This window comes from Balaenoptera borealis (assembly GCF_965194805.1).
Source record: "Balaenoptera borealis genome assembly, chromosome: 17".
NCBI classification, from domain to species: Eukaryota; Metazoa; Chordata; class Mammalia; order Artiodactyla; family Balaenopteridae; genus Balaenoptera; species Balaenoptera borealis.
The window spans coordinates 18,421,591-18,445,634 of NC_138876.1; the positions used below are offsets into that span (position 1 = coordinate 18,421,591).

The 24,044-nt window shown below is 33.1% G+C and overlaps 1 protein-coding gene across 10 annotated transcripts in view; it reads right to left on the minus strand.

Annotated features, from left to right (window-relative positions):
* Positions 1 to 24,044, minus strand: part of MTBP (MDM2 binding protein) — a 106,983-nt gene that overhangs the window by 74,675 nt on the left and 8,264 nt on the right. For all 10 annotated transcript variants that reach the window (XM_082364280.1, XM_082364277.1, XM_082364275.1 and 7 more), the window contains exons 7-12: positions 23,099 to 23,216; positions 21,095 to 21,229; positions 19,167 to 19,261; positions 18,268 to 18,340; positions 13,781 to 13,898; positions 473 to 646 (exon numbers count right to left, since the gene is read on the minus strand). In XM_082364280.1, coding sequence (XP_082220406.1) covers positions 473 to 646; positions 13,781 to 13,898; positions 18,268 to 18,340; positions 19,167 to 19,261; positions 21,095 to 21,229; positions 23,099 to 23,216 — 713 coding nt within the window. The remainder of the gene's footprint in view (positions 1 to 472; positions 647 to 13,780; positions 13,899 to 18,267; positions 18,341 to 19,166; positions 19,262 to 21,094; positions 21,230 to 23,098; positions 23,217 to 24,044) is intronic.

Here is a 24,044-nt window from a genome sequence, read left to right on the forward strand (position 1 = left end):
GAAACATCCAGCTGAGCCCAGTCAACCTACAGGACTATGAGACATTATAGTAAATCGTCATCATTAACCTGCATTTGGGGTAGTTTGTCATACAGTGATAGGTAACCGAAGCGTGGAGCTTGGAGAGAAAAAAAAAAAAAAGAATAGCAATAAAATAGAACGAGACGCTTGAGAGAAAGTAAGCGAAAATAAGAAATAAATTCTAGAAAAATAATACGTGTTTAAAGTGGAAAACACTAAAAATTTTCCTATTTGGAATTGAAGTCTGACCTACTAAATTTTACTAAGTATAATGTATAAGGGATTAATTCTCTGCACTCTAAACTGTCCAAATATGTTATAAAATATTTAAAATAAAAGTAAATTTACTGAAAGTGAAATGGAGTTTGGAGACAATGAGTTCATTAAAAGTTAAGCATGTACACAAAGAAATGTAAAAATGTTTTGTTTTCCACCTAAAGTTAACACTTACTCAGTTTGGTTTCTTCTGTCTTTGCTTTCATCTTTCCATGAATTAAACTGAGTGCAAATGAGCCATTGATCTGGTTGGCTGAGTGAATCAATGTGGCTTTACACTTTCTGTTGCCATTACCTTGTAACAAGAGATAATAGCTAGAACTCTCTCCTTTCACTTCAACATCTGGAACTAAACAAAAACAATTATTTTGTTAAGTATGTGAAAATTCAGCAGGCAACATGGCAGAATCATACATTTGATCCATAGGATATAATGACATGTCGATGTTATTTCAGAACAAGGTGTTACCCAATACATTTGGGGCAGTAGTTGTTCATTTAACTGAGGAAGCTGTTAAAGCAGAGAATCAAAACAAAAATGATACTCACAAAGCATATACACTTTACTTTAAATTAAAACTACGTGTACTCATTCATTAACTTTTGATGTGGCTCATTAGCATTCCATTATGACTTTCCTATATATCCACATCTGTAACGTATCAACTACTATTTCCAGCTTCTCTTTCTTTAAAGTGGAATAAACTGACCGCTGCAAGCACACACAGCTCAACTGGTGGGAGCAGAAGTGTACAGATATACTTAAGGGTAGCTTTTTGGTCCCTGCAGTATGCATCCATAATGTATTTTACAGAAGGATTGGAGAGCATTCATTAATCTGGCTTGCCAGTAACGTGAAGGTCAGTTAAGACAGTCTAGTGCATTTTAAAAACAAATCAAGTGAGGGTTATAGTGAAGGTTGAGGAAAAACTGTGAAGCCTTTGAGACTAAAAATACAAGTAGAATCCCTTTTGTTGAAGATGGTGAATTGAACATAAGCATTTATTTTCATTATCTCCTGAAATTCCATGAAATGAGAATAAATTTAAAAACAGCATAAAACTACAAGAAACAATATCTGAGAGAAGAGACAATAGCAACTAAACCTTGAAAGCAGGAAAGCAGATGAACAATTGGTAACAGACCTCAGACTCTCAATTGTTAAGGAAGATGAGAAAAACAATAGGGAAAGCTTGGAAGCAACAAAATTTATACTATAACCCCTGACAAGAGACTCTGGGATGGCCCTGCAAACAAAATGAAGGTGAAACAGGAAAATAGGTTGAAAGTCTGTCTGAGAAGCAGTTTGGCTCCTGACCCCTTCTTATTCTATTCAGGCAAATGATTGTCCTCTCCCCAGCCCAGAAGACTAGTGGTTATTCTCTGGAGAAAGTAAAACAAAATGCCTCTGGCCTGGGAGATATAAGACAGAGCTTAGGGTTGGAGTTGAATATCACTGCATTAAGTGAATGCTTGTATAGTGAATATTGAGGTCCTTTACCTTTCTTCACCTACATAACTTCCACCATTTTGGAAGCCAGATAGCAGAATTGAGCCTTCTTTTAGAAATATGGTCAGTACTAGGGGAAGGACCAAAGAATTCCAACCTTGGGATTGCCTAATGTCTCAGTGAGATCACCCTAAAATGAAGGTCAAAGTCAACAAGCTCCAAACATGCACTCAAATTTTCCAATCAGCTTTCTCATACCCCCTCTTAAATATGAACAGGCAGCCAAACATTATGGGACATCAGGGAAAGTCTCTAGTATGAAAACCATATGACAAAGTAAGCAAACAGAAACAAAGTGACTTGTAGGGAAACAAAGAATATACAGTAAAAAGAAATCACAAAACAAAAGCAAACAACAAACAAATCAGGTCACTAAAATCCTCAGAGAAGAGACTATATTGCATCCATTAAATAAGAACAGGAAATTGTAAGAAAAAAACATTAAATAAGAAAGAGCTCATGGAAACTAAGAAAGCAGAAATATATATTTCAACTAAAAGTTTAGCATATGAAGTTCAGTGAATCTATCAGAAAGTAGAGTAAAAAGTCAAAGAAATGGAAAATAGGAAGAGAGACACACACACAAACCAGGAGGAACAACATTCAAACAGAAATATTAGAAGAGAGAACATAAAAAAATGGAGGGAAGGAAATTATCAATAAAATAATTATAAGAACATTTTTCCTGGGAATTCCCTGGCAGTCCAGTGGTTAGGACTCAGCACTTTCACTGCTAGGGGCCAGGGTTCAATCCCTGGTCGGGGAACTAAGATTCTGCAAGCTGTGCAGCACAGCCAAAAATAATAATAATAATAATAATTTTTTTCCCAATAAAAAGACAAGCTTCCAGGCATGCTAGAATAAAACAGACACACCAAAAATAAAAACAGACCCACCAAGGTGCATCATCATGAAAATTCAGAAGACTAAGAACAACAAGTATATTCTACAAAATACCAGAGAAAACTTAGGTTTCTTATTTAAAAAATGAAAAAGGAGAATGGCACAAGACTTCTAAGTAACCACACTAAAAGCTGGAAAACAATGGGACAATGCCTTCAAAATTCCACTGGAAAAATATTCTCCAACCTGGAATGCTATATTAAAATGAGACGGTAGAATAAAAACTTTTCTAGGCATAGAGGGTCTCAAAAATTTCCCTCCTATGCACCTTTTCTCAGGATGATTTTAGAGAATGTGCTCCACCAAAATGGGAAAATGAAAAAAAACAGGAAGATTAAAGGATCCCAGGAACCAACAAAGAAAGGCAAACAAAATTTCTATGATGAAAAGAGTCTTAGATCCAAAAGCTATGGAACAAATCTGGAAAGTAAAACCAACCAGTCTATATTAGGCAGGTCATAAAGATCCGGAAGAGATTTCTTACATATACATGATTGATAGGATAGTTAATATGCTTTAATGTACTGAAAGGAGTTTCACAACTAGGGGAAGGCTTTGTGATTGAATTAAAAAAAAAAAAATCATTACCTCTAGGTAAAACAAAATATTGTAAAGAAAAATAAAATATAGTACATGGCTCAACTGTGAATAGTGATTACACCATCATCATAATTAAAACAATGAACATTAATCTAAAATTACTATATGATCATTCTGGGAGGACTGAGAGGAAAATGAGAAATGAGGAAGAATGTAAAGGAAATGAGAAGAATGTCAGTGTGTAGTAAGGGCAAAGAGTGAAAAAGGATTCATACTTCTCAGTGTGGGAACTTACTATGAAGCTACAGTAATCAAGACAGGGAGGCACTGGTATAAGGACAGACATACAGATTAATAGAATAGAACTGAGAGTCCAGAAATATGCCCTCACATTTACAGTCAAATGGTTTTCAATAAAGGTTCCAAGACAATTTGATGGAGAAAGAAAAGTCTTTTCAAAAATGGTCTTGGAATAACTGGACATCCAGATGCAAAAGAATGAAGTTGGACCCTTACCCCCTACCTCCCAATATATAAAAACAATAATTCAAAATGGATCATAGATGTAAATGTAAGAGGTAAAAACTTTAAAATTCTTGGAAGAAAACAGACAAAGGCATAGGTCTTCATGACCCTAGATTAGGCAATCATCTATTAAATATGAGACCCAAAGTACAAGCAACAACAACAACAAAAAGAAATAGAAAATTGGATTTCATGAAAATTAAGCATCTTTGTGCTTCAAAGCACATCATCAAGAGAATGAAAAGTCAATCCACCATGGACTTTGGGTGATAAATGTGTCAATGTAGGCTCATCAGTTGTAACAAAGGTACCACTCTGATGTGTGATGTTGATAAGGGGGGAGGTTATATGTGTGGGGGGACATGGGCTATATGGAAATTCCCTGTACTTCCCACTCAGTTTTGCTGTGCACCTAAAACTGCTCTAAAAAAATAAAGTTTATTAATTTTAAAAAAAGTTTCCATATGACAAGGCTGCTGTTAGGATTAAATGTGAGACGCTGCATGGAGAGTGCTTAGATCACTGCCTACAGTATTCTAATTGCTCAATAGTACCAATTAAAATAAAAGTCAACCCATGAAATAAGGGGAAATTTTTGTAAATCACGTATTTTATAAGGGATTTGTATCTAGAATATATAAATAACTCCTACAACTCATAACAAAGAGACAAATAACTCAAAAAGTGGGTAAAGAATCTGAATAGACATTCCTCCATAGAATACACAAATGGCCAATAAGCATGTGGAAAGAGTGGAAAGATTCTTAACATCATTGGCCAATATGGTCACATAAATCCAGACCACAAAGAGATACCACTTCACATCCCTTGAATGACTATAATCAAAAATACAGACAATAACAGGTGTTGATGAGGAGGTACAGAAACTGGAACCCTCGTAAATCGCTGCTGGGAATATAAAATGGTACTGCCACTTTAGAAAACATTTAGGCAATTCTTCAAAAAGTTTAACATATAGTTAATATACAACCCCAAAATCCCATTCCTAGGTTTATATCCAAAATAATTTTAAGCATATGTTCACACAAAAGTATATACACAAGTATTTATAGCAGCATTATTTATAATAGCCCCAAACTGTCAAACACTTCAACTGATGTGTGAATAAATAAAATGTGATATATCCAAATGACTGAAATATTATTCAGCAATAGAAAGGCATGAAGTACTATACTACAACATGGATGAACCTTGAAAACATTATGCTCTCCTTGAAAGACGGCAGTCATTAAAGATGACATACCGTATGATTACACTTAGATGAAGTGTCCAGGCAATCTACACAGACAGATTAGTGTTGCCTTTGGGCTAGGAAGAGGAGCAGGTGATGGGATTGAGGAGTAACTGCTAGTGGGCGTGGGGCTGCTTTTTGGTGAGAGGAAAATGTCCTAAAACTGATTGTGGTGATGGTTGCACACTCGTAATCCAACCTGTAATAGACTAAAAACCATGGAATTGTATTTTAAATGGTTCAATTGTATGGTGTGTGCATTATAACTCAATAAAGCCGAGGTTTTAAAATTTATAATTATTTTAGGAATGTAAGGTTCTGCTCACAAAAAAAGTTCTTAGCGTTTTGAGATATATACATAATATATATGTGTGTGTTTATATACAGTATATATATATATATAGTATGTGTGTGTACATATATATATACATATATATGCTAAGAAAAAATCTACTGTAACTTTATTACAACAGTTTATTTCACAGATATGAACATACTGTGGGTTAAAGATTATCCCCCCAAAAAACCATGAAGTACAAAAAATTTTTTTGCAATTAGCTAGCAATAGAGACAGTAATCCTGTTCTTAAACATCAGTCTTAGAAAAGGAATTTAAATAAAAGTTATCAGAAAGGAACAACACTGTTACCAGTTGTATTTGAAACTAAGGTTTGCCAAGAGTTCTAGGGACCTTAATTCATTTACCAATTTAGCACCTTGCCAAATCAAGTCACATGCCTCTTCAATCCATGACACTCTTTCCACATTTATTTTAAATCCTGTCACCCAGTGAAGGTACTATAAAGCACTTTAATCACTGAAGCCTGCAATTACAACAATCTTATTTTCCTCAAGAGAAAAACGTTTATTTTAAAGAACTCCCCTAACCATAATGACCATGCAGTCATTTAAAAAACTTTGCTCCAGATTTGGCAGGTGTTAACTGAAGACTTATCAGATAACTTTTATGTAAATACCACAGAGACTAACAGATTTACAATTAGCATGGTTATTCAATTCCCAGAGCTCTTCCTAAAGAAATAAGGGAAAAGGATTACAACAAAACATTTCTATTTTCATCTGTTATTTGTACACTATCAACTTATAAGAGATTGATTGGCTGGCATGCCCCCTCTCCCACTAAGAAAACATCCATTTCGGATCTACTAGAGAGGTAAGACGGGAGGAGCAGAAATTCCAAGTGTCCTTTAGCTGTATCAAAGTTTACGAATAACATATAAACTACAATGAAGAGATGTACCACTATTAGTTTCACTAGCAAACAAAATTCTAGTATAATAAAAATCAAGTCATATTTTATATCAGTAAGTTTCTCAGTGGTTCTTAAAAGCCAGTAACACCCTTTCTTTTCTTGCACTGTTGGTGGGAATGTAAATTAATACAGCCACTATGGAGAACAGTATGGAGGTTCCTTAAAAAACTACAAATAGAACTACCATACGATCCAGAAAATACCACTACTGGGCATATACCCTGAGAAAACCATAATTCAAAGAGACATGTACCACAGTGTTCATTGCAGCACTATTTACAATAGCCAGGACATGGAAGCAACCTAAGTGTCCACCGACAGATGAATGGATAAAGAAGATGTGGCACATACATACAATGGAATATTACTCAGCCATAAAAAGAAACGAAATTGAGTTATTTGTAGTGAGGTGGATGGACCTAGAGTCTGTCATACAGAGTGAAGTAAGTCAGAAAGAGAAAAACAAATACTATATGCTAACGCATATATATGGAATTAAAAAAAAATTGGTTCTGATGAACCTAGGGGCAGGACAGGAATAAAGACGCAGATGCAGAGAATGGACTTGAGGACATGGGGAGGGAGAGGGGTAAGCTGGGACAACGTGAGAGAGTAGCATTGACGCATATACACTACCAAATGTAAAATAGATAGCTAGTGGGAAGAAGCCACATAGCACAGGGATATCAGCTCGGTGCTTTGTGACCACCCAGAGGGGTGGGATAGGGAGGGTGGGAGGGAGGAGCAAGAGGGAGGGGATACAGGGATATATGTATATGTATAGCTGATTCACTTTGTTATACAGCAGAAACTAACACAACATTGTAAAGCAATTATACACCAATAAAGATGTTAAAAAAATAAAAAATAAACATTTCAACAATATAAAAATAAAATCATATTAATGTACAAATTAATATTCCATATTATAAAATGAAAAATATCCCAGGATGATTAGGGGAACAGGATATTCTGGTTAAGTGAATAGTCTAAATTATTGATGAGTATTATATATATTTCTTAAGAAGCGACTAAATAATATACCAAATTATTTTGATAATTATGCCAAAAATTAAACAATAAAATAAAATCTAGTCTTCAATGTAGGCATTTTAGGAAGCTATACACTTTCCAACAGTTACATCACTGTAAATTCTAGACTCAACTTTTGAAATGGTCCTTAGGTCAGCTAGGGAATCACAAGAAAAAAATGTTAATTACTTTACATTAATAAAGCAATTCCAAAAAATGTATTGCCTAGCTTGATCCCCCACCTTATTCATCAGACTAAGCTTTGAACAATTTATCGTAAATTTAAAAATAAATCGTAAACTGCCACTGAGACTCTCCAAGAAAATGCCCTGGGGCTCAATTTTAGAAAGAATCTAACATGGTTTGAGAAATAATAGTATTGTGGAATAGGTGTTAGAAGCCTCCTACTGAGAAGATTCCAAAAATGTAGAAGGATTTATAGATTCCACTATTACTATTTCAACCAATTAAATAACATTAGGATCATAAACTGTATACATTTCCTCTTAGTTGTAACACAGTAAAATACACAATATGAAAGCTACAGTGAATAGAGAAGTTATTTAGAAGATATTTCAAGATCTTACTCACCATCATGAACAACAGTGATCCTTTATTGTTCCACAGACATAGAAAGGATTTAAGATAGGACAGAATAACAAAAAGCCACTGCAGAGTTTACAAAGTGTTTACCTTCATTACCAATAGTGTCTAACAAGTTTGCGAGATATACTAAACAGTATATTATCCTCATTTTCTAGCCAAGGAATTAAAGGCCTAAAGCAGTTATTCTTAAACCTTTTTCTGCCTCAAAGCATCTGAAGGACTTTCAGAAACAGTGGCTCTCTAGCCTAGAGTTGAAGAGAGCATGCCTAGTGCAGAGGGTCTCAATAATGGATGCACATTTGAAACACTTGGGTGCTTTTACAAACTACTGATGCCCTGATCCTCCCCAGAGATTTGCATTTAATTGTTTTCAGGTAGGGCCCAGCTTGACTTTTTCTTTTTTGATAACTGCCAAGGTTATTCTAGTGTGAGCTGGTATTAAGAATTACTGAACTAGGGTAGAAACAAAACTCTGCATTTAGGTCTAAGAGCCTTCATGTGGTTCTTGCCAAAAAAAAAAAAAAGTTTTAATGAGGTATAATTTACATACCCATGTCAGAGTCTAAGTTTGATTAGTTTAAGGAAATTATACAATTGTTTATCCATGATTATAATTCAGGCTTGAAAGCTTCCATTATCTCTTTGTAGTCAATCTCCTTTCCTGCTCACGGCCTCAGGCATCTATTGATCTGCTTTCTGGTCCTTCTGCCTTTTTTAGAAATTTCATATAAGTAAAATTATGTACTAGTCTTTTAAGCCTGACTTTATAAACTTAGTAATATTTAGGTATACTCAAAACTTTTCATGTCTTTTTACTGCTGAGAAGGATTCCATTATATGGACAAAACAAACCATGTTCATCTGTTCACCAGTTGATGGATATGTGCATAGTTTCCAATTCTTAGTTATTATGAATATTGCTTTTATAAACAGCTGCTTGCAAGCATGTGTGAACATATGCTCTCATTTCTCCTGGATAAATACCTAGGAATGGAAGAACTGAGTTGCAGAGTTAAGTGTAAGTTTAATGGCCCGACTGTTTTCCATAGTAGCTGTACTGTTTTACATCCCCACCAACGTGTGAGATTTGCAGTTTCTCCGCATCCTCATCAACATATGATAGTCACTGTTTTTAATAATATCCATTCTAGACAGTTATTATAGAATCACATTGTGGTTTTAATTTTCATTTCCCAAAAGATTAATGATGTTGAGTATCTTTCACGTGCCTTTTTAGCTCTTCATGTATCTTTAGAGAAATGTGTATTCAAGTCTCTTACCCACTTATTAATTGCAATTTCTCCTTACTACTGAGTTGTAAGAATTTTTTTTATATACCTGTCCATTGTAAGACATATGATTGAAACTATTTTCTCTTAGTAGCCTTTAAAAATTTTTTCTTAACAGAGTTCTTCAAAAAGGAGATTTTTTTTTTTTAACATCTTTATTGGAGGATAATTGCTTTACAATGGTGTGTTAGTTTCTGCTGTATAACAAAGTGAACCAGCTATACGTATACATATATTCCCATATCCCCTCCCTCTTGCGTCTCCCTCCCACCCTCCCTATCCCACCCCTCTAGGTGGTCACAAAGCACCAAGCTGATCTCCCTGTGCTATGCGGCTGCTTCCCACTAGCTATCTCTTTTACATTTGGTAGTGTATGTATGTCAGTGCAACTCTCTCACTTCATCCCATCTTACACTTCCCCCTCCCCATGTCCTCAAGTCCATTTTCTACGTCTGCGTCTTTACTCCTGTCCTGCCCCTAGGTTCATCAAAACCATTTTTTTCTTTAGATTTCAAAATGGAGGTATTTTTAAATTTTGGTGAATTTATAGATTTTTTTTTCTTTTTACAGATCATCCTTTTGGTATATATGTTTTTTTATAGAAGTTTTGTAGTTTTAGTGCTTACATTTGGGTATATGACTCATTTTGAGTTAATTTTTATGTAAGATAAAAGTCTAAAAATTACATATTTTATATACATATATATGTAATTTTTGAGTTTTTACATATGGACATCCAATTATTCCAGTACTGTGTTAAAAGGACTATCCTTTTCCCATTGGCATCTTTGTCTCTATTCTGTTCCACTGATATATGTGTATTCTCCAACACCACACTGTCTTGATTACTACGGCTTCATAGCAAGTTGTGAATCAGGCAGTGTAAGTTCTCAAAAGTTGTTCTTCCTTTTCAAAATTGTTTTGGCCATTCTAGATCCTTTGCAATTTCACGTAAATCTAGTATCCGTTTGTCAATTTCTATGAAAAGTCCTCCTGAATTTTGTTAGAGATTAGATTGAATCTATAGGTCAGTTTGGAGAGAAGGACCATCTTAATAATACTGAGTTTTCTAATCTATGAACACGGTATGTTTCTCCATTTACTTATATCTTCTTTAACTACTCTCAGTAATGTTTTGTAGTTTTCAGTGTACAGGTCTTGCACTTCTTGTTAGATATAGTCCTCAGTATTTTATTCATTGGTTTCTGGTCTAGTTTCCTTCCTTCTACTTCACTTGGATTTAGTCTTCTAGCTTCTTGAGGTTGATGTTTAAATTACTGATTTTAGATCTTTCTTCCATTCTAAGATAAGCATTTAGAATCCTCTTAGTACTGTATTAGCTGCTTTCCATAAATTTGATATGTTTCTATTTTCATTCAGTTAAAACTATTTTTTTAATTTCACCTATGTGCTATTTAGAAGTGTGTTTAAAATTTAGTTTCCAAGTATTTAAAGTAGTTCTCAGATTTCTTTCTGTTGTTGATTTCTAATTTAATTCCACTGTAACTGGAGAACATACTGTGTATTATATCTATTCTTTTAAATTTATTTAGCCTCGTTTAATGGCCTGACAGATATATGGTCTATCCTGATGAATGTTCCATATGTGCTTGAAGAGAACCAGTATGTTGTTGAGTGGTGTGTTTCATAAAAGTTAATACAGTAAAGTTGGCTGATTGTTTTCACTACTGAATTCCTAGCACCTAGAATAATGCCCTGAACACAACGGGCACACAATAAATATAAATATTTGCTGACTGAAAGAATACTTTGACTCTGCCACTGAAATCTCTTTCAAAATCTTTATCTAAGTCCTTTACCTTTTCTCAAAAGAAGTTCTGTCAATGGGATAAATAATTTCCCCTACAGAAAGGGTTATGGGTAAAATAGAACTTAATAATCAACTGTTCAATTTGATTGTTTCTACTTCTGAGATAAAAAAAAAAAAAGATTGTAAAGTGTCAGCTTAATCAGCCCTTAATGATATAGCCTAATCAACAACTTTGCTTCAAAGATGGTCATGTGATATATGTCTAATTATTATTCAGAAGTTACCAATACTAATCCCCAAATTTTAAGAGGTGATAATTTAAAAAAATCAAATCAAGCCTCATGATAACGTATTTTCTTAAAGTTGCAATGAAAGTCATGAAAAAAAAAACTAAGAGTAAATTCTAAATCAATAAATTATCTTAGAAAAAGTTACAAGAGGAAAAATAAATAAAAAGGTTGTCCAAAATACACTGAAGTTTAGTTAAGAGATGTTACTATTCATGTTAATAAGTCGTAAACCTATGTAATATTGAGAAATGGATATTATCTCGTGATTTCACGTAGTATAGTGAAACTGACTCTACTGTCACCCAGTAAGTCTACTTCTGATTTTGTTTTAGCATCTGCCAAAATCACCAGGTATACACTTATTCCCTGTGAGCTGAGAAGGGTTAAAGCCACATTTCTTCATGAATTAGTACGGTGCAATAAACTACATTAACTATGTCTCTTCCTCCAGGAAGCCTTCCTGAATTCTTAAGGCTACGTTAGGCCATACACTCTGAAATTATCCTCCACTTCACTTTCACCATGCTGGCTAAAGAGATTTATAATGATTTTTCAAAGTGCCTTCTTCACTTGACTATAAACTTTACAAAGAAAAGGACCATGACTCTACTTCCTCAAGTGTAAGAACCCAGTTTGACTTCCCTTTATTTCCCACACTTTGCACCATACTCTATATTATGCAATAAATGGTATTTTGATATTGATGTTAATGATTATAACTCTTTAGGGTCTTCCAACTACCATTTACTAAACCATTTTCTAACTTTTCCTCCACTTTACCTTAAATTCAGGTATTTCTAAAGGTCCTATCCTTGGCTCTCTTCTTTAGCCATGTTGTCTATGTGTTTTTTCCCAACCACTCCTGTTTCCACTATCACCTTTATACACCCGCGGTGGACTTTTACATTGGGGGCTTCCCAGTATTCAGACCCTTGTATAGTCACCTCCCTCTTGAATCTGGCCCATTCTTGTGAGTAGCTTTAAATAAGAATAAAGCAGAAGTGACACTTGGCCAGTTTTGGGAATAAGCCTTAAAAAGTCCTTGTCACCTCAATTTTTCTACATTTTGGAATCTTGAGTAGCCACGCAAAAAATTCCAGCTAACCTGCTCCAGAGATTACAAGAAAAAAGCATGCGGCAAGGAAAAGGCGTTGAGACTACATAGAGAGAGAAAGACAGCTGTCCCTGCATCCCATCTGAGCCCATCCTCCAAACAATCCACAAGTTCAGCGCAGCCGCATATCAGTGACCACTGGTAAGACTGGCAGAAGAACTGCCCAGCTGAACGTAGCTCAAATACAGAAGTAAGAGCAAATAAAGTGTTTGTTCTTTTAAGCCACTTAGTTTTAGGGTGATTTGTTGTAAAATAGATAAACAAAAGAGCTGGTAAACTAAAAATCTAAATCTCCTGCCCTGACCACTCTCTAGAGATACACATCTAAACTTCAAACAATAACTTTAAATTTCCTCATAGATATTATCTACATTTCAAATTCAACACTTGCTAAAATGGATTTTAGTATCTCACCTATTTCCTATAAAGTACTGTGTAAGCCGCTGATTTTAAAATTGTATTCCTCAGAATTCTAAGGTTCTGGAGTATTTCTAGAGATTACAATCTGGGTAGATATGTTTCAATTCCAGTCCTTAGTCCCATCATATCATGGGTCACAAAAACTAAGTATAAGCTCAGAATTAAACTAAACGAATTACTGTCCAATTAAAACAGAAAACACTGAAACAAAGTACGAAGGAACACACTTTAGCTATGTGACTTTGGACAAGTAACTAACATTTTGCCCTGCAATTACTTAATGAAGTATTAGTTTGGATTTAAATAATCTGATTTTATAATAGAAATTAATGACATCTTGAATGTAATAGATTATTAGAGAGGCAACACAGGGCAGGGGTTAAGAGCAGAGTGCCTGGGTTCAAATCCTTGGAGATGTTAGAGCTGTGAATTGGCAGAATCTTGGTTCACATCCTGCTTCTGCTAGTTAATAGCTCTGTAACTTCTCCAAGGCCCAATTTCCTCATCTGTTAAATGTTTATAAGGTTATTATAAAAATTAAATGAATCAAGATTTCTAAAGTACTTAGAATACTGCATAGCATATAAAAAGCTGTTAAATAAATTCTACAGAAAATTGTAATCACAAGTTTTTTTAATATACCATATAATAAATTAATCTATTTCCATAAATTTTATTCCTGAAATGTCTCTAAGAAACCCATGTTTAATATAATTAACTATCTAATTAACCAAAATTTCTGCCTTTAGAACACTGATATTTTATGAATGAATAACGTTGTATATACTTTCTGTTGCAGTAGGTTGTTAGATAGAAAAAACATCTTAAAATGATACAGGTCCTCTTAATCAGTAGTAATAAATAATATATTTTCTCATAAAGAAATGTTATCTCCATTTCAAAGTTGATAAATACATTATTTATGTTGCACCATTAAAACTTAAAAATTTACTACTTACCACTGATTGTCTTAGGCTTTCTAGCTATATATTCCTTCCATTTTCTTGAACTGAGTTGGCTGGGAGGAGGAATAAGTATGCTACTAATGGTACACGGCAATACAAAAAGAGCACCAACCTGGATAAAACAGAACATATTTTTAGTGACTGCACAATGAAATCAACTCTAAAATAGCGTCATCTGACAATTTTCCACTCATATTTCACCTACATAACACGTATTTAGTCACATTCTTTCCCAAGAATTCCACTATAAAAACTAAAAAAAAAAAAAAGAAAACAAGAACACTGCCCTACCTCCACCAAAAAAAAAAAGCCAGAAAACAGAGAAAGGATTCAAAGTTACAGGTATCCCTTTTCCTTCCACTGAGTCATGTATCTCTGAAAACCTTATTCACAATGTTTAAGTTTAGGTTGTGGGTATAATTTCTTCGTGTATCTGCAAATCAATGAGAGGTCACGAATTCTATCCTCAAAAGATTTTGTCATACCAAGCCATACTTTTATAAACTTTTGACTGGATGGATTATTGGTCTGGCTTCAAAATTAGAATCTAAAGGTTTCAAAACTTTTGTTGCTAGATATCAGAGATTTAATGCTAATAGGTATAAAATTCAGAGAAACCATGAATCATATGCCAGAAAACATACAACAGCTTCTAACTGATTTATGAGCAAACTCAACTTATTCATCTCTGTATTCCCAGGGCTGGGCACACAGATGTTTATTAAGTATTTGTCCCCCAAAACCCACCATAATATATTTAGGTAAATTCTCAGTTTGACTAAGCACTGAATAAAACAAACTGCAACCTTGAAAGCTGTATTTTGCCTGTTATTTTAGATATGTAAGCTACAAAACCAGCACATCCCAATAAATACATTTTTTGGGTTTTTTTTTTTTACTTTTGGGGAAATTTAGGCAAGGCATTTGCTATCAATATCAAATCTAATGCAAAATCACTTTTAACTGTCCTATGTAGATAGAAGGGTTACATGAGATATGTGACACAAAGATAATTAATACTTTTAGTTGCTATTTATTATTTTTACTTACGTATTCTTAACTAACAAATATGAAAATAAGTCTATTGGGAGTAAAATAAGGAAGGTAAAATTAAATATGCTTATTTTTCTTTATTATTATAGCCATAACCTTTTTATTTTAAGTCAAATGTACTTTACATAGTCAAGCATTAGACATTAAAAATAAAAATATTTAGGAATGGAAAATAATCATTAACTATAAAAGATATATATTTAATTTCCTAAACACTAAGTCCTAGTTCTTCCTTCTTGCATAAGTAAGACTTCTTAGACTAAAATGCATAACAAAACTGTCTGGCCCAAAGGGTGACAAAGCTGTAATGTGAGTATGCCAGATCAGGGCCCAATTATAGCTTAACAATTATAAAACTGTTACAATTATAGTTACAGCTTAACAATGTAATGATGCTAAATGCAGTTCATTGTATAATTTATAGCCTGACATAAATGTGTCCTGACCCAGCAGCAAAGGAAGTGACCACATTTCTGAGACAGCCTATTTTTGATTAAACATTTGCTACAAATATGAAAATAAACTTTTCTAAATCCCATAAGCTATAATTCCCTACAAAATAAATTTATGTCAATAGTTTACATTACATTCACTACAAACTTGGATTCTGATAACTTGTTCTCACTCATACACTAATCATTAGATATACTTTGAGAGACTTGAGGATGATCCTTTTATGTTAACATTCTATTCCAAAATTTAACAGCCAAATAACATTTCAAACCCAAGTTTCAAAACTTTGATTCAATCTTTTCAGTAGGCAAACCCTCACACAAGCAGGCAATCATGTTTTTAGCCTTATAAACTCTCCTCTTTAATAAAAATGTTCCCCGTCCATATGATTAATAGACATCATGATTCCCTAACAACCCTATCTTGCCTTTTTCTAATCTAATAAAATAAGTTTTTCTCTAAAAGGCTTTTATTTTTATTCTGAGGCTAATCAAACATCTTTTTTAAGCTCAAAAGTTGACTTAGGATCACATAAAGCTCTAGAATTTAAGCACTTTGACAGCTTCCCAAGGAGGGATTTTGCCCACTTTATTCTCTCCAGTACCTGCAACAAGCAACTGGCAGGCAGTCCAAAAAAAAAAAAAAGAAAAGTTGAATAAATAAATGAAAACCATGTTATAAAGCACTGGGATTATTTCAAGGAATGACCATGCAATTCAATTTTTTTTTTCAAAAATGTAAAAGACTAACTATGACACAGTGTAAAAGGACAGTGAACTGCTTCACATTTAGAGATTTAGCCAAATTACATAATGTATGTTTCTAAAAATTATCCCTTTGCTGAATTAAAGTAGGAACATATATTTAAAGTTCCATTTATTTGTCCCCGACTGCTAAAGTGTAGTCCAATATTTCAAAGTCATTGTCCAAGAAGCAATAAAAATGACAATCTAATACAACAAATTTAAAATAAAACAATTGAAAATACTATATTAATAGATATCAATAGTTTAGCTTTCTTCTAGGATTAGAGTTGCTTATCTTCAATATCTAGATAGATTAAGAATTATTTTATACCCGAGTTAAATTATAGGTATATGTCTGATTTTGACTTGAAACATTACCTATAAAACTAATTCTTAAAAATTTCATCATAACTTCAAAATATCTAGAGGATATCTAGCGCTTTATAAATTTCAGGAAAATGTTTCACTTAAGTGTGTCTATCATTTGGGCCACATAAACTTCAAAGACAAGAATTAGCGAGTAACCATCATTTATATCATATTGTACAGTTTATAAAATATATTCCAATTTGGTTTTCATTACAACTTTTTGAAATAGGCAAAACAGGAATTATTATTTCCAGTTCACAATTTAAAAAGCTATAAACCAGTGAGTGGCAGAGCTAGGACAAAGTTTTCTAAAGTACATGTTCTTTTACTTGAGACTTTCTACTATATCATAATCCCTCCCTCCCTTATTTGATAATATAGGTGAGATGATTAATGATAAATGACATTCTCATTTCCTGGATAGGGTTACATAGTGAACTATTTAGCTACTTGGGTTAAAATATGAACAGAGTTGTTTGTTTTTATTCTTAGTGCTTTTTCTTTTTCGCCTTTTGTTTTTTAAACTATACCACTTCACAAGACTTCTGTGTGCAAATTTCTGTAGAGATGTACGATCTTATTAACCTGTTTAAAGTACTCCCTCCACCCTACTACCCTATCTCAGCCTGCTTATTTTCTTCATAGCTCTTATTTTCTATTTTTCCTACCAAAATGTAAGTTCCATGAGGGCAGAGTTTTCATCTGTACAATCCATCATTGGAGCCCTAATATTTAATACAATGCATAAAGTAGAACTAATGTTGAATAAACGAAAAAAGAAATTTTAAATTTCAAAATGTAGCACATTGGGTTCTTTAGAGGTGAAAAAACAGGCTAACATTATCTTCAGACTGTTCCTTTAAAGGCCATTTCATCAAATAAATACTTTGATGCACTGTTTAAAAACTATTAATTTCATGGAAGAATGAGGCTGGAAGTCAAAATTTTAAGTTACTATATAGCCAAGTACCTTAAGGGCAAAATCATATTTCCTTTACTACATCAATTTTCTAAGGGAACTATAACCAAGATTTGATTAATAGTGCCAAGGGGAAACCATAATTATAACAATCATTTTTCTCCCTGCAGGACTATTTGATAATAGAGTACTTGTTGTTAAAATAATAAGAAAATGTTATGTAAATATTGCCAATGAACATTTTGTGCATTAAAAATTGTTTTCATAGAAACAAGGTAGTTGAGCAAATAATCAGAAAGAAAATTTTAGTTTTTCCTATTGAAAACTGTACTTGACTTTAGATGATTCCACTTAAAATTCTTTATGTTATAGTTAAAAATGTTTATAAATATACCAATTCTACCGTATCATTATATATGTTTTTATATATATATATATAAAAACTAATGAAATAGCTAAAAATCTTCTAAACATCACCAAAATTAAAAAAGAAAAACTGAAAACTTACAAATGATAATTTAGTGAAGCTCTAGACATTTTTCTCACCTCCACCTACCCATCCTACCATGAAAAAGATAATGCAAGCATATACATATCTTGCCGCAGAATTGAAATCAGATGTGAAAGGGGTAGGTTAACAATAATCTAATGTGTTCTAAAATTTTAAAGCTGTAAAGCAATTATCAGTAATGAAGCTTATTTTTGAAAATCTCTTCTAAAAAAAAAACCCATCATTTCATGTCTGCAGAAGACTTTGGGGTTATTATGAAAAGTCCAAAGTATCTTAACATGAATTAGGACCAAAACCTTATGTTAAGTTAAAGAAACCAAATCATCACACAGAAACAGATTTTAAAAAATACATTCCCTTTTCTCACACATCTGTAAATGTTTAAGTTAAAAACACAACAAAAACAAAAACAAAAAAACACCCTCTATACCTTGCCACACAGGGAAGAAATCTGCTCCAACAGCAACTTGGAATTCTGTTTGGTATTGTTTTTTGTCAATCCTCTGTACTAAGGAGTTAAAGAAATGATGAAATGGTAATTGTCAAATAATTCAACTCCCTAAAATAAGTTTGATTCTCCAATTCACAAGGTGCTTAAATTCACTGATCAATTGTGAGGGGGAACTCACAATTACCCCTTTCCAAGGACAATTATTTTTCTGATTCTGAAAATACATCAAGAAATAGTGATACTATAAATAGCATTACTCTAAACTATTAGAACCAGAGATTTGTACAAACTGGAGCTTCTGAATAAAAATTCAAGAACACTGTACTAGTGTTTCATTTCTGGCCAACAACAAATTCTTTTTATATAAAATATTGTTCTTAGGTCTGTTCCTAAAACTTCTTAGATATATTTTCTTAAAAAAGAGTGTAAAATATGTTGAATATTTGCAGACATATGTGATAGCATTCATATTTACTTAAGTATTTAAAAAGATACAGTGGACTGGCACTTGTATCTATCCTGCCAATGGCAAGAGAAACATCTGAACATTCCAATAGTATATAAATTATTTTGTTTTTCTTCACAGATCCCTAACATTTCTCCGTCTTACCTACCCCATAAGCAATGAGTCATAATTTCAGGAAGTCTTCTGCCTATTTATTCTAGAGGCATAAATATCGTGCCTGAAGGAGTATTCTTTTTTGCAAGTTGTAGAATTTCTCTTAAAGCAATGGCAATGAAAAGTATACTGATATTATAAAAAAGAAAAACAACAACAAAAGTATGGGCAAATATTTAAATGTGGTGGTACCAAGAAACAGTCTTACCTGACACAGAAAAATTGTGATCTATAATGAACATGTAAATGAAAAGGATACAACTCAAATTCAATGTCTGACATATAGCAGGAAGGTAGGTCTGATAATTTTATCATCTGCACAAATTCTAAAGCAGGGCCATAATAATGAAAAACCTAAAAAAGAAATTAAAATTATGTAAGACTTTAAATACTATAAATAAAATGAAAGTGAACAAATTAGTGATCAGGGTTTAAATCTTTAAAATGGGTCTTAAAAAGCACGTATTTACATATTATGCAAGGCAAACACTTAATCCTCTATCTCAGATAAGAATTTCTTCCATATCAATTCTACCTTTCCGAGTGGAGAGATATGGAGATTTCTTACTAACTGGAAAGAGTTTTAACAGGAGGAAAATGAGTATAGAAAGAGGCAAGCAACAGAGGACAAGAGTTCTCAACTTTTCCTGTTTATCTCTAGGAAGACAGACAGATAAGCCAGGAGGCTAGGATGTTGAAGAGGGTCTGCGAAACTGAGAAAGAAAAAGAAAAGACATTCCAGGATGAACTTTGGTATGCTGAGATAAAAAAAAAAAACAAAAAACCAAAAACAAAACAACATCCTTGGAGGAAATACTGAAGTAATTAAAGAGAGAACTAGTAAAACAAGAATACTAATTAACAAAGAAAGCTCCACTCAGAGAAATAAAATTCAGTATTTCTTTGGATAGAGTCTAAAACTAAACTAAGAGTGAGCTGGTGAAGAAGGTAATCCAAGAGTTGGGGCTAGAGTGCTTCACAAGAAGGGCAAAGAAAAGCAAACACATCTTCAAACACACCAAGTTTTAAACTTGCAGAAAGCTGAGTAATTTCATCATATATGATTATGTATGTGTATGTGTATATACACATAAATACACAACACACCTAGTGTGTATTTATATATATGTATGTATGTATGCATTTGTTTATGCGTAGAGAGAGAGGCTTACATTTATTTAAGACGTTGAACCCTAAATTTCTCTCAATAGCAGCAAAAATCAGACACATTATTCATACTTGAATGGTGTACTACCAAAGAAGAAAAGTTGAGGTCATCAATCTTATGATTATAATCTTTAGAAAAGAATTTAATATTCCTGTGAAAGATGGTCATGGTAAGTTACTTAAAGTAAGTAATTCTGAACAACTATTAGGAAATGTATCAACATCAGAAATATGTCTTTTGTACCACCCTTTGATCAGAAAATATTACCCATCAATCTGACATCCTTGTAAATTCATGACCACTATGTTTTGCACATTCTTGAAATGCATCCTTCAAAGTGAATTTCTAAAGTGCTTCTATATAAATACTTCTTCTTATATTATTTTTCCAATGTGAAAAAAAAAAAGCCAACCAAATCCCTTTTAATTATTGTACTTTATAATTACTTGCATTTTAAGAATAAATCTATGGAGACATGGGACAAGAATCAATACCTCTTAAACTGTAAATGAAGCAAATGTCAGGTACTATGTCAGATGCTAATCTCTTACTCCATTTAACCCTCATAACTTTGTAAGAAAAGTGTTTATTACTATCTCCATTTCATAAATGAGTTAATCAATCTACCCAAGGTGACAGTACCTCATAGGTGACAAAGTCAGGTTTCAAACCCAGGTCTACCTAACATCAAAGCCTGTTCTCTTTCCACTGTATCATACTCCCTTCAAACTGAGTCTTAGAAAGGTCACATGGTAAAGTTCAAATCAAAAGTGGTTTCAGGCCTATACTGATCTAAAGTTAGGATCGTTCCATTTTGAAAACAATTTAAAACAATGATAGTTTTGCCAACATTCAATACTGATAATACAGTATAATTTAAGCACTTAATTATAATTATAGTAAAAGTTATACAAGTGAGCACACTTAAGCACATATATTAGTAATGTTAATTGAAGATTCAAACATATCTTATAAAAATAAAATATTCATGAATAGATGATTGCAAAAACATAGATTACCTTTGGCAAAATACTCTTATCCTTTGATGGTATTATCTTTTTGTCAAGAAAGCAAGTTTTTAAATTAGATGTACTAAAATTCTTAGGTGTGACTCCCTTTAAACAAAATTCAGGAAAACTAATTTCACATCCAAACTGAAAAGAAACAAGAGAACACAGTTACAGGCATCATGAATTAAGTTACGAAGATTAATACATCTTATTGCAATGTAAAAGTTGAGAGGAAAACCATATGTAAATTTATTTTTGATCCTCAGTTCAAAATGCAGTTCTTCCATTTATGTACATATCATTCGTATTTCAACTTTCACGTGAATTTTTCATGAAAAGCTCTCCTTGGCCTTTCACTAGCCCACAAGAGGATACCAAGCCCATTCTCTGCAACCAGAGAACAAAGCAACCCCCTTTACATATAGTTGTTCAGTACCTGCTTCCTACTAGTCTTAAGTTCTGCAAAAATAGAACTTGCTTGTCTCATTCACCACTAGATCCTTAGTGCCTCACACATAGTTTGCTTTCAATATAAGTTGTTGATAAAGAGATCAATTCCTGCAGAAGTAGTAATAATAGGGGTACTAACAGTAATGGTAACGACATTGATAGGTAACACTTACTGGATGGTTACTTTGTGCTTTAAATAATTTAAACCTCATAAAAATCTGAGTTAGGAACTACTATTACACCTATCTTACAGATAAAGATAACTGTGGCACCAAGAGGCTAAATATTACCTAACATTTCACACAAAACTAGCAAGAAACAGAGTTAGGATTTGAATGCAGGCAATCTAACTCTAGAATCTATGTCCTTAATCACTATAATGCCCCTAGGCTAAAAGCTATTCTCCACCAAAATAAGTGATTTCAAGTTTTAAATGCAGCCTGGGGAGATATGGACATTTAATTTCTTATCCATAAAAGAATAAAAGAATCACAGAACCCTGCCATTATCTGTCTGTATGTAGACATGAAGTTTCAAAAAATGTATACAAAAGTAATTCTCCTAGCTAATTGTATCCTGCATTCTTCTAGTAGGCTATATGACTTGTTTACACTAAAACCACTTGCAAAGAAGATTTATCTGCAGATTTAACTTCCCTGAGATAAAGAAGAGTGGGGCGTGCAAATCAACAAGAAGGGCCCAGCCACGTTAATTCCTGTTGTCTTATTAGAAGTTTTATTAAACTATAATTGAGTGAATTGAAAAGGAAAAAAAGTCTAGTAATTAATACAATAAATCCTCATAGGAACACAATGGTCTACTCGTGCTCCCATACTAAACAAACATTAAGAAACTTTCTTTTAGTTTTGCCTATAGACAGAAACACATAAAATACCAGGAACACTGATTTCAACATGGACACAACTTATAAAAACCACCAAACATATTCATTCACAGTAAGGGATCGCAAAATAGAATTGGAGCTCATAGAAATTTAACATTAGCGGGGTTCCACTAATCTAACATTCTCATCTTATAGTTGAGAAATCTGGGGTCTAGTAAGGTTAAAAAAGAAATTGTTCAAAATCACCTGGTTAGCAGAAAGCACTGATCACTTAAGGTGGTATCATAGGTAAGAAAACATGTTCTAAGCAGTTTTCCAGGAGTTTACATATGCGATGAACTAAAGCAGCTTGGATAAACATGAACTCAACTAATGTTAAATTCTGGTTTAAAAGAATGTTACATTCTAGAATTGCAGTGCCCAAAACAAACACAGTCACTATTTAAATTTAAATTAATTAAAGTAAAATATAGTAAAAGATTCAGTTCTGTGTTTGAAGTAGTCAAGTATAAAGTGCTAGTAGTAACATGAAGCCAGTGGACTATTGTATAAGGATAAATTCGGAACATTTCCATTAATGAAGAAAGTTCTATTAAGATAGTGCTTTTCTAGAACATCTTTATATGGTGCATTTTCATTAGGATTCATTTAAACTATCTGTGTTGTAAATAAGGTCCAAAGGCCTGCTTGGGAAACTGTGATAACAGAAATCCACTTACCTTCCTTTCCCATATCTGAATCTTTCCCCTCCATAACTCCTTTGAATCAATAGCATTTCTGAGATCTTGTAAAGATACAATATTAGCAGAAAGGTATTCGGCAATTTTCTGACAACTTCTATAAATAAAAGTTTATGATAATTAAATATAGGGTTTTAAATTTGACTTAGATTTAATGGTTATAGTTAGCTACAAGCCAAACAGGCAAAAATGCAAAGTTTATATTGCTGCTTTTATCCACTAATATTATAGAACATTCATTAAGTCAGTCTCTGAAGAAGTTGCTATCATGTGTTCATTTAATCTCAACATCCCCTTGAATTATGAGTAATTACCCTTAATACTACAGATGAACAGATTTTCCTATTATTATTTATTGGTCTTAACATGTCAGATATACACATACACAGATTGAATGAATTCTTATCTTCAAAAGGAGAACTGCTCTCCTAAATTGTTCCCACACAGTTTTGTATGGAATTTCATAATAGCACTTAAAACAGACTATCATGACTATTTGCATTCCTGTTCCTCCCTGTATTTCAATGAAAAAGATCAAATCTCACTTTCTTATTATCAGTATATATTGCTGTGCTTGGCATAAAGATAGTGCTCAATAAACAATTGCTGAGTGAAGAAAATTATGAAGTTAACAAATCCAATACTCATTTAAGGATCAAAACTGTAATACACAGTTGATCCTTACTAAAATGTCATAAAACACAACAGTATATATTTATTTCTACATTGCACATAAAACAAAAAACAAATATGACATTATAAATCTGGTGTATCCATGTATCCATGGTATTTATCACGGTGTTCATTGGACAATACAAACCTATTTAAAAACACACAATGTGGGCTTCCCTGGTGGCGCAGTGGTTGAGAGTCCGCCTGCCAGTGCAGGGGACACGGGTTCGAGCCCTGGTCTGGGAAGATCCCA